Source organism: Taurulus bubalis, assembly GCF_910589615.1.
Source record: "Taurulus bubalis genome assembly, chromosome: 4".
Classification (NCBI taxonomy): domain Eukaryota; kingdom Metazoa; phylum Chordata; class Actinopteri; order Perciformes; family Cottidae; genus Taurulus; species Taurulus bubalis.
The window spans coordinates 2,092,741-2,108,704 of NC_136592.1; the positions used below are offsets into that span (position 1 = coordinate 2,092,741).

Genomic DNA, 15,964 nt, shown 5'->3' on the forward strand with positions numbered 1-15,964 from the left:
TCGATTAGTAGCATATTCCCGACTATGACATGGCATGATTACAATAAGGAGCCGTCACTCGCATGCAGCACATAACCCTGACCCGCCTCCCTGTCAACCTGTTGTCACTCTACTCTTGGCCCAGATACTGGACACGTAGATGGGAAAAGGCCACCCCTGTCTCACAACTTCCCAAATACAACAAGGCACTCTTTAGATTTGAGATGCACCATAGTGGCTTTCAACTAACTCCACAGTAAACCCATCCATGTCTTGATTAGACGCTCAGAACAACTACTAGTAGTTTATACTAGTAGTTTATACTAGTAAGTATAAAGAGCAGGAACGTCCTCAGGGTGGATCGTGAGTCAAACACTGACTTTCACCCGGGAGGCAGCAGTTCATGTCCAATGTGAAACCAAGTCATCGTTGACTTATTTTACCTTGGTACCTACCTCACCTTATGTATCTGTAATGTAACTGTGCACCGTTAGTGAAGTACAAGCATACTTATTTTATGCAACAGTCCACAATCCAAACCAAGTAAACTGAAATACCAAGTAAACTGAATACTAACCTACTTTGAAAGTTGATAAGAAACTGTATACATGTAACTCCGTCCCTACCACGGAAAAACTGAAGTGAGCTCCGTGAAGCATCAGAGTTTGAAGCATGAGGCCACTATAGGTCGCTGTTTGATGAGCTGGGAGAGAGAACGTGCTGAAAAGCATTTTAGCTGTGTGTGTTTCTGATACAAATATTTACTCGACACCTGGTGGTAAAATCATTTATCAGGACATTTATCCTTCGAAGAAGGAACAGAGTCAGAATCCCAACATGATATGTGAATTGTGTATCCTGGACTGCCCCATGAATGAGAGAGTTACCTCTTAAATACATTAATGACACAATCACAGAAGCCCTCATGACGTCTTTAGGTTGGCTTGCATCGGCATGGTCATGCTAACAAGGAGCACCACGTTCTTCACACAGAGACATGGAGGCATCCACAGTCTCAAGACTATCAGAAGGTCACTGTTAAAGCATATGCATGTTTTAACAGGAGAGGAGGTCACATGAGAAGCCACAAGCCTTTACACAGTATATGATTAATAATATAACTGTGAAACAGTAATTGATTAAGAGTAAATATTTTCTTTCTTCCAACAGTTTCATAGCCCGCTAATCACAACAACACACTTGTTTCTGTACGAAGGCATACATGCTGTTTGTATATGTATTTTTGTTCTGGAGGAACATATAATGCATACAAACACATCAACCCTTTTGGGATAATACAAATCAAACTATCTATTTCATCATAAAGATGGACGCCAGCCTGTAAAGACAGTTGCATACTATTTCTGCCAATACAAAGGGTGACCTAACTGAAGTGTTGTCAGCTGTGCCTTTGAGTGGTGCTGGTACCTGGAGAGCATGGCCAGTTTCTTGGAGCGGTGGTTGTGGCTGCTGGTCGGGTTGTTGTTGCTGCTTTCCCCCTGGTCCCTGCGTCTCCTTTCCGTCCTTCTAGCAGCCGCTGTGCTGGTTCTCCTCTTATGGTGGGAGTATCTCTGAGGCATGGCCGTCAGCGTGTGTGTGTGTGTGTGCGGCTGGAGCTCTGGGACCATCCCACTCTGCCCAGCCGGCACGAAGCTTAATGGAGAGGGACGCTCTGGAGGGCAATTAGAACACTCAGTTAGGACAGTCTGACTGCATCTGTGTGTGTAAGTGTTCTGAGAAACAGCTGAGGCAATTATGGAGGCCAGTGCAGATAAAAACGCTTTTCTTTCCCTGCTTTGAAAAGCAGGGAACTGAGCTGGAGTGAATGATGGTCTGTACGCTTCAGAGTGCACTATATGACCCTCGTATGTGTTATACATTCTAGTGGAGATGGCCTCTCTTATTTGCCATGAAACACTTAGTAAACAATATGCAGAGGTGCTTGCACTGAAACCCATCGGGCCTTTGGTCTGACATCATGATGTTGCGTATCCGCTCACAGTGACTGAGCAGCTCTTTAGCTGCATGCTGGTGCTTGGGTTGCCCTCGGCATTCTTGGTCGGGATCATTTCTCTCATTAGCTCAACTTGTGTGGCTGCTGTAGCATTAGTTTTAGAGATGATGATAGGCCTCTCAAAAACAGAGAAAACCATCACAGGGTTCAGGATCATGGGGCATGACATCTCTGTCTCTGGCGATGTCACTGGGTCAGATCAAGAGATGGCAGTGACTTGGCAGATGGACACAGCAGGCTACAGGTTGGACTCTGGTCAATCGTAGCTCGCCGTCTCTTAACACTTGTACAAATTCATAGGCGATTGGAAAGGAGGTGAAAACCGTCTGTTCGATTTCCCTTGACACAACCAACAACACATGTGGTGAATGAGAGATACTAACACATCTGGACCGGCTGGTCTTTTTGTTGGGAAGCATCCTCGTCTGTCAGATCTGCTCATATGAGGATTTTAGATCGCAAACATAATGGAGAAGTGCTTCCTTACTTAGCTCCTTTAGCATAGGAAACACTTCCTTTACCAAAGGAATGAGATAATGTCGCCCCACAAGTCTTTGCGGCGTCAACATTTATTGTGACAGACGATATGCTTATGTTTCACAGATGTTATTTTCATACAGTCATAAACTAATTGGATTACTGTTGAAGAATATGAATAGACAATGACAACCCTTTTGTTTCATACTATATGTATTCATTTACTTTGAACATACAACAACTAAGTAAAACAAATAAATAACTGAATGCAAAATAATATGAACACTAAATAAAGCAAACTGTCAATGAACAAATGATCATTCTCAATAACAGTAAAACATCGTAACTACATCAGTAAAATATAAAACAAGCTGATGATAGATTATTAAACTGTTAAAAAGAAAAATAGAACGGAACCATTGGATCTACATTGTTGTACAAAGGGAATCTTGATTTCATTGATATTGTACGATGAATTGTCAGTTTCAACTGAAGCGTGTTGTTCAGTGTAAACTCCGCAGGAAGGACGGACCTCCGGTTTCTCTCCTTCACTCCACGAGCAAAGGAGTCTCATGCAAACAATACATGGGTTCTACCGGCTGCCCTAGCTTCACCTCCTGCAGGACTCTGTGCCGCTCCTTCAGCCATCAGCTGCTTCACCCCCCCAGATTTCATTTATTGTGGATTATGTACTGTTTTTTTTATTTGTTTTGTATTGCTTATTTGCTTATTTATAACAATTGTTTTGAAATATTGGCTATGTCTCTTGTTTGAACGTTACCCTACGCTGCTGTACATCCTGTACATGATTATCTTATATTCTCTCTTATAGGGTTATGATGAGTTGGACATGAAAGGCCTGAAGTGCACAGTGTGCTCTAGTATCCATATTATCCTCCATACACAGGAGAATACACATGATCTTTTCCTAAACCTAAACAGGTAAACCTAAGGTAGGTTTGTTGCCTAAACCTGTTTCTGATTTCTGGCAGAAAACCTGAAGGCAAACTTCTGCCATGTTCTAAAAGTATGAATTTGTTTGCAAATCTCACCGAGTAGTGGAGGAAGAGACTGGTTATGCTGCTGGAATATATATATATATATATATATATATATATATATATATATATATATATATATATATATGATGGGCTGACCACAAGGCAGTCAGTTGGAGTCTCAGTTTTATCTCCAGAAAAAGATTCATTATTAGTATTATTATTATAAAATAGATATTTGATTGGAAACTAAATGTAATTAAGTGTATTAGTTATTAGTTACGTTAGTTGTTATCATTATATTAGTTTATTTGTAATACCTAATCAAGTAGCTAATCAGATACATGCATTGCTGAATAAAGAAGTAAACCAGTTTCCAGTATTGAAGAAAGACTTTCTGTTCTGGTGAATCCGTGGCTGTGATCCTGAAGTGTGTTATTAATTAAGGAGCATTAGTCTTGTTGTGTTGGCCAGATAGACAGGAAACAGAGACATAGATCTCCCTCTCGCCTCCCTTTTTCATAGGCTGAATGTGGGCCAGCATACTTACAGCAGGACGCAAATCAATCTCCAAATATACAAACATCTCCACCTCATTCAACCAGACTTCATGCTCTTGTTCAAGTCAACACAGACTGGACTTTTCTCTAAGTAAGAACAACTGAACTGAACTGAAAACATCAAAACAACGTATTGCTTTTGTATAAAGTTCATCAATTGCTGGTCTTTAACATACATATTTAAGGTAAGGTTGAAAGGTATCTTTAAAAAAATCATTTTTTTTTTTACATATATTCATAGCCTTATCGTAACATGTATTCTTACCAGTAGCAGCTCAAAACCATATAATTTACAGTTTTTTTAATAAAGTAATTTCATTCATATTGAGTTCATTGAATTAAGTTCAGTCTATTGGTTCAGCCCTCCACAACGGGCCCAATTTCTCATGTGGCCCCTTGGGAAAATTAATGGTCCACCCCTGCTCGAACTGGAAGCTCTTAAAGCGTCTGTGCCAGTCAACCTGTCTGCCTCTTCAAACTGGTAGTCAACCTGCATCACTGATGAATGTATGTAGTGTATGTACATATATCACATGTAGCAGTGTCAAAATGCAGATACGTAGGTCGCACTGGGAAAAAACTTTTAGACGGCTTTTGGAAAATAGCCTTATGGTGCTAAAACACATGTACTTGGACCAAAATCTGAATTTTCTGATTTGAATATAAGGAACACGACTGGGAAGCTACACAATGATAAATATAATAAACTCACCCTTAAGGACATGTTTGAGGGTCTTCTCCACACTAAATGACAAACAAGTTAGTTTCTCTCTACCTGAGTGTTACCATTTTGAGAGACCTCAAACTTTTAAACACCTACATTTCAATGCATTCATGTAAATGGTAAATGGACCTGTACTGGTATAGATCCTTTCTAATCTGCTGACCGCTCAAAGCGCTTTAACACTTAATGTCATCATTCACCCATTCACACACTGATGGGAGGAGCTACCATGAAGGTACCACCTGTCCATCAGGACTAACTAACATTCACACACTGATGGCAGGAGCTACCATGAAGGTACCACCTGTCCATCAGGACTAACTAACATTCATACTGATGGGAGGAGCTACGTAAGACGTGATCTCTTGACAAAAGCTAGCGAACCCACGAGCTATAGCAAACCTACAAGCTAGCGAAAATGAGTGAAAAAAGCAAACGTCTTTGGCAAGGGGAAAAGGCCCAATAAGGAGACAAAAGAAGAAGAAGAAGAAAAGCCTACGACGTCCAAAAAGAAGAAAGCTGCATTCAAAATACACTATCAGGAGTCGTACTTAAAGTAAGGGTTTATCGCTGCAGGTGAGCCTCACACGCCTCATCCGCTCTGCGTAATATGTGGCGACAGGCTAGCAAACGATGCAATGAAGCCTTCAAAACTGCTTGGGCCCATGGAGACCAAGCACCCTGCTTTGAATGACAAGCCTTTTGAGTTTTTCGAAAGAAAGAAACGTGAACAAGAAGAACAGAGCGCAATTATTGATGGCCACCGCGTCAACAAATGCGAGTGCACTGAGAACATCGTACTTGTTGGCTCACCGTATCGCTAAGACGAAGAAACCTTTTAACATTGGTGAAGAATTTATCCTGCCCGCCGTTAAGCACATTTGCCGTGAACGATAGCTCTCTCTGTATCTGTTTTGGTCAATCATTTTTAGAGAAGCTTGAGAAGCCTTTTTGCTTGTTTCCTTTCCAGAGGTCCTCAGTCAGGCCTAGTTTTGTTATTGTGATTTCTATTTATTTGGCACGACCACAAACTGTCCCAATCTCTCCCACTTCATGGAGAACATTGGTTTTATTAACCACCAGCAGTGCGAATAAATGTTGTTTAAAAAACGTTACTCCTATTCAGTGTTGGGGTAGTTACTCAGAAAAAGTAACTAGTTACACGTTACTAGTTACTTCTGAAAATTGTAACTAGATTACTTTACTAGTTACTGCATTTGAAAAGTAACTTCACTACTATTTACTTTACTTTCCATGTTTTTAAGCAAATGTCCAAATTAACTGCAAAGATTCATGGACAAACATCACTTTATTTTCAATTTTCAATAATAATTTATTATTATTAATTAACATAATTTCCAATAATAATAATCGCACGAGTCACACGACACTTCCTGCATGAACAATCTACCGTAAACGTCGGGTTACGAGCCGCTACTACCTTCGGTCAGAGTCCCCGTTAGCTCCCCGCTGTAGCCGGCTGTGGCTCCTGCTAGCGCTCCGTCACTTCCCCGCTAACTTCCGCTAACTCTCCGTTAACTTCCGCTAGCTCCCCGAAGACTTCCGAAGGTAGCGGAACCAGGCTCGACAACCGACTTGGGCAGATGGGCAGTAACAGCAGCAGCGGGCAGTAGCAGCAGCTGCGCTAGCTAGCAGCTTGTTGCTATTGTTCATGCATCATCAAGTGTCGTGTGACTCGCGCGCCACTAAACGAGAACTTTTCGGACTGGTAAAAATGTCTTGGGTAACGCAGGAAAGCGCGTTCCTTAGGTCTAGTAAAGTAGTGTAGTTACAAATATTTTGAGTGCAATGCGTTACTTTACTTTGTTACCTATAATAGTAATATCGTTACTGTAATCCGTTACTTTGTAACTCGTTACCCCCAACACTGCTCCTATTTTTAACTTTCTTTCACTTTCTTTGGCTGTCATGTTCGTCCCCCCTTATGCCGTGTTCACACCGGACGCAACGCGAATTTGCGACCAAAGGGGCGTGGCTTAGCTCTGTTGCTTGCCTCTGTAAGAGACAAATGACGAAGCTTTCATTTCCGCTATCGACCATGGAATAAATAACCACTAGTTCTGCTTTATACTTGTTGTGAAAGTCCCAAACATGTCGGAACATGAAACGCCCTCGTATTTGGGTTCATAACATCATCCGTAGCCGCACACAGCTCGGTGAATTTCACCGACTCCTTCAGGAACAGCGTCTCGCGTATCTCCGTAAAACGATACCGATTATGCCATCCACCATGGAAATAACCCCCTTTATACTTTTTGTGTAAACTCCACATATGTCGGAACATCAAACTCCATGGTGTCTGGGTTCAAAATAGTATCAGTAGTCCCACAACAGCGTCTCAATGAAGCCGCTACCAGCGCTGGTTCAGGCGGAGCAGCAGCAGTTTCATTCAGAAACGGGGAGACGGCGGTGGTGAAGGGCGGAGCTTCTCAACGCTGATTCTCAACGCTGATTGGCTGCCGCAACTTTGCGTCACGCGATTTCTTTGCCAGAGTTGGGATAATTCAACTCACGCTAATTCGCGCCGCGTCCTTCGCTTTGTTTGCCCCAGGTCAAACGTTCTGTTCGCGCCGCCTCCAACGCGTCTATCTCGCCGCAAATTCGCAAATTCGCGCCGCAGCGCGTCTGTGGATTGACTTTACATGTAAACTGGTCGCGCCGCAAATTCGCGTCGCGTCCGGTGTGAACACGGCATTAGACTGAAAAGGGGACGAAACCGTGTGTATCTGTGTGTGTATGAGTGTGTGTTCATGTATGTATGTGTGTGTTCATGTGTGTGTACACGTCCTCACAGAAACACTGACTGCAGTAACATCTGAAGGCAGTGTCTCAGGGCAGCTTGTGGAACAGACCCTGATTGAGAGAGCAGGGTTGGGGGCTGCTCGGGGGGCTGGTGCAGCTCGGCTGAACAACGTGAGTGTTGTTTCGAGGTTTCACTCAGGATTCTTGTTTCCAGTCTGTGAGAAGGAGCGGGGCCTTCAGAGAACAGCCAAGAGAGCCACCTGAAGTGAGTCATGCTATGAATAATCCACCACTTTCACAATGTGTACAATCACTGAGATCATCTATTAACCTTCTGGGGTCTTGAATCACGCTGGCGTGATTGAAAGTATTTACGTTTTTTAAATATGCATATCTTCGTAAAAGAATCTGCTGCTGTTAGATTCGCCAAACTCTGGAGTTTCCGCACCCCTCCTCTGTGTGCTCTTAAGTGGCTGTAACAGGAGCTGACACTCTGTGGAGTCTGGGTGGAGCTCCGCTTTTCACAGTGATTTGTCAATTCAGGTGTCCGTCGACATTTTGTGTTAAACTACCAATGAACACTCAGGAAATCCCTCAGGACCAATCCAACTGAGAAAAAAAGACCCAATCCCAATCTTTCCCTAAACCCTCAAACCCTGAACCGTCAGGGACTCACTGACAGCAGCTGCTTAGTGGCTGAGTGTGAGAGGCTTCAGGGCTTGATGGTGTGAATATGAATGACAGCACTTTGCTGCAACATATCACGTGACTACATACAACAATAGTGTGTACAATTGTGTATTTATTTTATACTTTTTATTTACTGAGTTGAACGTCTTCAAAGTCATTTAAATTATCTACTCGTTTTGTCAAAACAAAATGTTTGATGAATGTAAAATATATATATAATTTCTGCTTGCATTCCTCTGATTTCATGTGTTTTTATGTTCCATCTTTAATCCGTAATGTTGTAGTGTAAATGTATTGTATTGGGCTGAACGCACACGTGTCTCTTTGTTTACTTCTCCATTCTTCCATTGGAAACTGGGCTGCCCACTGCTCCCCAACCAGGGATGGGTCAAATGCAGAGAAGAATTTCCCCAAGGCTACTAATAAAGTGCATGTTTCTTTTTCTTTTTTAACGTCACATTAATATGAACTGTGGGTAATTCCCTTGAGCAAAGTCGGCATCTAATGCTGAGTTATGGATATCTGTCAGAGACTCAAGCACTCTACAATGTGACAGTCGGACAGAACTGAACCCTCAGGGACTTCGCGGGAGCGCCTCAAAGTCGGTGAGTCCGTAAGGTGGAGATTGGGACTGGGCAGCGTTTTCTTGCAGTGAACTAAAACACAAGACTTGCTGCAGAGAGACGGCACCTTTGCTCCCCTCCGCTGTTTTACTCTGCACGACGCGACCATGCACTGGTAAAGAGTACATAATACACACATACATACAGAGTACATAGTACACACACACATACAGAGTACATATGTTGTTCTTGTTCTGAAAACTGTTCTTGTAAAAACAAAACTGAAATTGAAACATGCACATTGTGTAAACCAGGGGTGCCCACACTTTTTTGGCTCGCGAGCTAAATGACCAAGTCAAAAAGATCTACCTACGTTAATAATGCTAAATCTCTCTCTCTCTATTAATAATGTGATAATTATTAATGTATAAATATACCAATACTTTATATTTAGAATATTGGCATACCTTGCATAACTGCATGAACCCTGCATGAACATGTACACAATACAATTCTGTACATGTTTGGTCATTACATTTTACTCTGATGACGTCACTGAATGGAACAGCAGGGTTGCATAGTCCGGACAGTAGCTACTGGTCAGCCTCAGGCAGACCAAATGGTCATCAGTCAAGGTGGAACGCTGTTTGGACTTAATATTTTTCATGTGGGAAAAGGCTGTCTCTCATAAACTCTAACAGACACTTGTCAAGCTGCTCTGTCAAGTTGTGCACACGTCTTCCGTTGCGTCTCCAGCTCTGACGCCAGGCTTTGGAAGTTCCTTGAATCATGGCGCTGCAGCTTTGAGGACAGATGTTGCATTTTCCATTTGAAAGCATTAACTGAGCTGATCATATCAACCACAGTTTTGTCTTTCCCTTGCAGCTCAAATTAAGTTCATTCAACAGATCGGTTAAAAATGCCAAGTCTACAGCCACTGATTAGTTGGTTGTATTCTGCATGTTTAACAACATGGAGAAACTCCTTTATCTCTGGACAGAGCTCTATAAGCCGTCTCACATCAGTGTGCAGCAGGAAGTCAGAGTGGAGTCAGCCTTCTCCAGATGCGCACGCAACAGCTGTCTTTGAAGAGCTCTCGCTCGAATAGACGATCTTCGTTGCCACATCCGTGATCTCTTTCCTGTTTAGCATTGTAGCACATAATGCTTGTTGGTGTATTATGCTGTGGTAATTAAGGAAGTCGGGGAAAACATCGTCCTCCCTACACTTGGCAGACCATTGCGGGCGCAGCGTCCGTGGTGATTAACATTAATTTGCACACTGGGAGCTGGGTTTTGGTGATAAAGTTTTTTTTGTTTTAATGGGATGCGATCTACCCGCACTATGTGTTGGGAATCCCAGTTGTAAACATTGTGAAGAGTTTTTTTTTTCTATAGTACATATTTTGACTCAAATATATAGTCAATATTTTGTTTGAAAACAAAAACTGTTGTAATATGAATTTTTCATTTGCACACACCCCATGAAGCTTGATCTGTAGTATGAAGTCATTCCTCATTTTAGATGTCACACGTGGGTATATATCTCATATGCAAGTCCTTAAAAGGTGAATTTTAAGAAATAAGGTAGAATCGAGAAAAAGGCTGCAGACCCTGAAGGGTAAATGAAGATGTTGAATTCTGAATTGTGAGGCTAAGATCTCCCTCTCTAGGAGCCTCGGTTGTGTCAGTGTGGAATGGGAGTGTAGGCTGTGTTGCCATGTGGTCGTGTACTGTGGGAGAGCAGAGGAAGCCCTGCCCATCTACTGCTGGCCTCACTGAGCTATTGGTGCTCGAAAGGTCCCTTGGAATGGACATACACAATGTTATGTAATTTGGGTTTTCATAAAGGGAACTCTGTACACTCATACACCCCTCGGGCCAAAAAAACACCTCATTTCAGATCCCTGCTCTGCGAATACTTTTGATAGTTACACAATGCTCAAACAAACAACATTTTCTTTCTTACCTTTCTGTCATAAAGTCTTTACAGTCATTAATGTCCACTTGGATACCAGTCTGAGAGACACACGGTTTCAATAATTAAAAACACTTATAAACATCCCTCTGTCTACTCACCAGAGTCCATGATGTTGTCTTTCAGACGTGTTTACAGCTTGGACTGGAGATGCAGAGGCTTCACTCCAGACAGATAGCCACAAATCCAGACAGAACTTTAGGTCAGAAAATGATGCATTACCCACAGCGTGCCTTCCTCACTGGGATTCATCTGGGGTAATATGCCTGTACCTCCTTCGTCCTCCTTCCTCCTTTTCCTCCCCCTCTGTCTGGAGAGCACAACAGTGTCTCAGTCGAAGCACAGCTCTCCCTTTCCTGTGAGCCTGCTCCAGAGAGGAAAACACACGTACTTAGCTGGGCTTGACACTGACACCTACAAGGGCTTTTACAAGGTTCTGTGTTTGTGTGTGTGTGTGTGTGTGTGTGTGTGTGTGTGTGTGTGTGTGTGTGTGTGTGTGTGTGTGTGTGTGTGTGAGAGGGGGGGGGGGGCATGAGGATGAATACCTTCTCTGTGGTCCACATGAACCCTATACTCCTCACTTGAGTATATGTGTGTGTATGACTCATGTTCAGTGTACTAGGTACACAAAATGCAGTTTTAGAATCCAACCAGAAGTGCAAAAACAAGCAGTAAAAGTGCAGTACAATGTGCTCGGTAAATAACAGTAAAAAATAACAGATGAAAACCAGGGATGGGGGCTATCACTAACTCTACTTCTTCCCTGGAGTCTTTGTTATTTCAGCCTCTCAAGTTTCCATGGTAAGTGGCTGTGTCTGGAGACGGTCCTGCATCCTGAGCCCTGCATTCTTGTCTCTGCGTCCTTGTACCTGCATCCTTGTCCCTGCATCCTGGGCACTGCATCCTTATCCCTGCATCCTGGGCCCTGCCTCCTTGTTCCTGCATCCTGGGCCCTGCCTCCTTGTCCCTGCATCCTGGGCACTGCAACCTTATCCCTGCATCCTGGGCACTGCATCCTTATCCCTGCATCCTGGGCCCTGCATCCTTGTCCCTGCCTCATGGGCCCTGCCTCCTTGTTCCAGCATCCTGGGCCCTGCCTCCTTGTCCCTGCATCCTGGGCCCTGCATCCTGGGCCCTGCATCCCGGGCCCTGTATCCTTGTCCCAGCCTCCTGGGCCCTGCATCCTGGGCCCTGCCTCCTTGTCTCTGCATCCTGGGCACTGCATCCTGGGCCCTGTATCCTGGGCAGTGGCGGTGCGTCAATAGAGGGCGCTAGGGCGCCGCGCCTCTTAAAATTTTGCGGTGAAAAAAAAAAAAGAAGAAAAAAAAAATATATATATATATTGTCAAAAAACATTGTATACCAAATAATTTAAATAAGAAATATACCGTGTTGACGCGCTAAATGTGTGTGGGAGACCGTAAGCCCCTGTCAACAACCAGTTAAATGTGACCAAATATAATATATCGCCGTTCATCATCACTGAGAAAAGCCCCTCCCCTCTCGGGGCGCCGGCCAAATGGAAGTCTATGGAAGCGAGCAAACATTTCAGGGGCGTTACGGCGAGGACAGCTTCTCATTGGCGGATGAAACGAGAAAATTTTCGAGCGCACAAAAGTGCGCCCCCAGCCAATGACATTGTTTCTTATTGCAACGTGGTTGGACTATTCGTCGAATCAGAGACCTTTAATCATTCCCTCACATCCCATATAGCTCCCACGTAGCTTCGCGAGCAACACTAGCGGAGACTTTAATTATGTTATCATGGCGACTGAAAACTCTGTGGTATCTCTACGCGAAACACCTTTCAACCGACAGTCAGATGTTGACGAGAAGAGGCTGAAAGAGTTGGGACCCGAACGTCCGGATTTAAAAATTCAGCAGCAAAGCACTGACCGCGGGAGGACGTACACCCGGAGCTTCTCCTCAAGCCGATATGCTAACCGGAGCTGGTTAGTTGGATGCTCAGTGAGTAATGCGTTTTTTTTCTTCCCCTGTCTGTTGTTCCAAAGTCCTGGGACTGAAACACTCTGGACTACAACAGGGATGAGGAATCTAAAGCACTTCACCGAGAAGTGTAAGAAGCACGAATCTTGCTGCAGCCATCTAGCTAACAGCATGAAGCTAAGCCTGTTTGGAATAATGGACTGTGTGAAGTTCTGTGGTGCATTTGAGTTGGCCCTGCGTGGTCATGATGAGAGCGAGAGCTCTGATAACCCAGGGATATTCCGTGGCTTGGTGGACGTCGTTGCCTCACTTGACAGTGCACTGAAAGAGCATCTCGAGAGCGCGACTGAATGAGCTTCTTGACTGTATGCTGTCTGTTGTGAGGGAACAGATCATAAGTGAAGCTCATAGCAGCGATTTTCTATCGATCCAAGCAGATGAGACCATGGACATTAGCACACAAACCCAACTTGTGCTTGCGCTTCGCTACATCAATGGTGCTAATGTGGAGGAAAGATTATTTGAGTTCATCCCTCTGCAGTCAGCTACAGCAGAGACCATTGCCGTGGCATTAAAAGAATGCCTTGCTGCCATCCTCCCAGGTGAGCAGAAAAGTAAACTCATCTGCCAGGCATATGACGGTGCCAGTGTAATGAGGGGTGCCACTTCAGGTGTTGAGTGCTATTTACACCGCGGCGCCCAACTGCGGCGCCCAACTGCGCCCCTCCCCCCCAAAAAATGTCACCAGCCGCCACTGATCCTGGGCCCTGCCTCCTTGTCCCAGCCTTCTTGTTCCTGCATCCTGGGCCCTGCCTCCTTGTTCTTGCATCCTGGGCCCTGCCTCCTTGTTCTTGCATCCTGGGCCCTGCCTCCTTGTTCTTGCATCCTGGGCCCTGCCTCCTTGTTCCTGCATCCTGGGCCCTGCCTTCTTGGCGCTGCCTCCAGCCCTGCCGGCGTGCTGATGCCAGATTGAAAAAAAGTTTGAAACAAAAGTTTGAAACCGAAAAAAAAGACGACCTGAAACTGAAAAAAAGATTTGAACTCGATAAAATAAGATTAGGAACTGTACAAAAAAAGAGTTGAAAATATAAAATCTGCTTGAAAATGTATCAAATATATTTGAATCAAAAGAAAAAAACACAAGTGAATCAAAATGATATTTAACACACAAAAACGTATTCCATATACCGCTTTTTTTTTTTTTTTATCCGAATACATTGTTGAATTTCAAGTTCAAGAACCCAAAACTTGAATTTTCGGGTTCAAATCTTTTTTCAAATGATCAAAACAATTGACTTGGATTTGTATCCATATAGTTTGAGGTGATACTGTTGTTGATGCGGTCGTTTTTGACCCCAGAGGACAACAGGTGTGATTATGTGCTGCCATTAGAAAAATTGAAGTGTTTTAAAAACAGCATCCTCACTAAACTTTGACATATACTAGTCTATGATGATCTATCAACACCCTGATCATTAACTATAGTCAGAATAATTGTATTTATTTATTACTCATAAACAAGGTGAAAGTTCATGTACTCGAGGTATTATTGGCCTTAAATTTAAAATGGAATAAAGAAATGCTGTGATTGTGTTTGAATGAAGCTGTTATTAAGATGTAACACAGAACTGGGGAAGTATCCACTTTATATTCTTTAAATAACAGTCAAACCAGATGGGGTCAACAGGTGTGATTATGTTCTGCCATTAGAAATATTGAAAAGCATATCATATTTTAATATTTCAAAAGCAACATCCTCACTAAACTTTGACATGTACCACTCTGTAATAAGTTAAATAGTCAAAATAATATAAAGTCAAAATAATTAATTGTTTCATTTCCACTCAAAAACCGGCTACACTTTTATATAAACAAGGTCTATTGGCCCTACATTCAAAAACAAAGGGAACAAATTGTGGTGATGGGTTAGACTGAAGTGAGACCAAAGGTGCAAAAGAGAATTGATTGTTATTTAAATCATATAGTATAAATTGTCAGTGAAACCAGGCGGGGTCATTTTTGACCCTAGAGGACAAAAGGTGTATGGCAAACGGGAGGACATTACGTGGGTTAAATGTGGACATGGCCTATTTATTTCAGAGTTCTTCTATTTAAATAATAAGTTGTTGCATTTAAACCATCCTTAGCATTCTAGGAGCAGTGGGCTGCTGTGAGGCGCCCGGGGAGCAACTGGGGATTCAGCGTCTTGATAAAGGCAAGTTTATTTGTATAGCAAATAAAGTAATTCACATAAAACCATTAAAAGCATCAAAACATAATGCAGAAGAAAACAAGATTCACAAACAATTAAGAACATTCATTAACGTTTCCGAAACTCGTGACGCAGATCCGCGTTTTACAATGTATATTCATATTTCCGTGATAATACGGCGCAAAAATACGTTTAAAATTCTAGAGGAATCTGTAGGCTTTCTGCTTCCTTCGTCCCGTGAGCTCTAAGGCGATTCCCACAGAAGAGGAGCATTGATGTGTCGGTGACGCGGTGCCGAAAGTAATCCTTCACCGTGATTTGTCAATTCGTATGTCTGTCGACATTTTGTGAAAATACTGACCAATGAACACAAAAGAAAATCACAAAGAACAAGCACCTGAGCTTTGTAAACATGCTAAAGTCCTAAGGAAGAGAGATTATGGCGAGGACGTACTTTACTACGAAGGAAGCTGTGGTGGGGATTTTGGCGAGTAGCGACGATGACACAGGAGCGTCAGACCCTGAAGGCTTCGACTCGTGCGAGAAAGAGGAATATGCAGACAGAAGGGATCCATTTGAAGATGGGTAAGTGTATTTACTAACTCAACTTTGTTTTAGCATATTTACGCTAGCAGAGTGAGCACATTTAGCTCACGGTTACTTTACTGCACGGTGCTGACTAGTCATGTTTACAGAGGGCACCGTGCACGCTGCTCAGTCGTTACGACCATCGCCATCTTGATAAATGAGCCTATTTCACTCGGGGGCACAAGTTTTACCTTTAAATGTCAGTGGGAGGAGGAAAATTCCTAGCCGGCCAATCAGATTGTGCTGTGACCCCACAGTATATTGGCCACCAGACAAATACGTTGAAATGGATGTAACCTATTACAACACACATAACTGAATCAGTAGATGAGTCGTTTTGAGTCTTACTTTTTATACAGTTGTTGTATAGCAGACAAAACTATCCAGTGTTACTAATAATATATGCTTCGTCCACAGAAATAGTTACATTCTTTACAAGAATATAGTTATATAAAAACAAAGTGCCTGTTAC

General features: G+C 43.0%; 1 protein-coding gene across 1 annotated transcript in view; it reads right to left on the reverse strand.

Annotated features, from left to right (window-relative positions):
* The window catches only part of il16 (interleukin 16), a gene marked incomplete at its 5' end in the record, with an annotated part of 54,539 nt that extends 42,569 nt beyond the window's left edge, over positions 1-11,970 (reverse strand). The window contains 5 exons of the mRNA XM_079217439.1: positions 1,408-1,651; positions 10,381-10,571; positions 10,737-10,786; positions 10,968-11,055; positions 11,615-11,970. Of these exons, the coding sequence (XP_079073565.1) occupies positions 1,408-1,651; positions 10,381-10,571; positions 10,737-10,786; positions 10,968-11,055; positions 11,615-11,970 (929 nt within the window). The remainder of the gene's footprint in view (positions 1-1,407; positions 1,652-10,380; positions 10,572-10,736; positions 10,787-10,967; positions 11,056-11,614) is intronic.
* Positions 11,971-15,964: the final 3,994 nt, after the last annotated feature.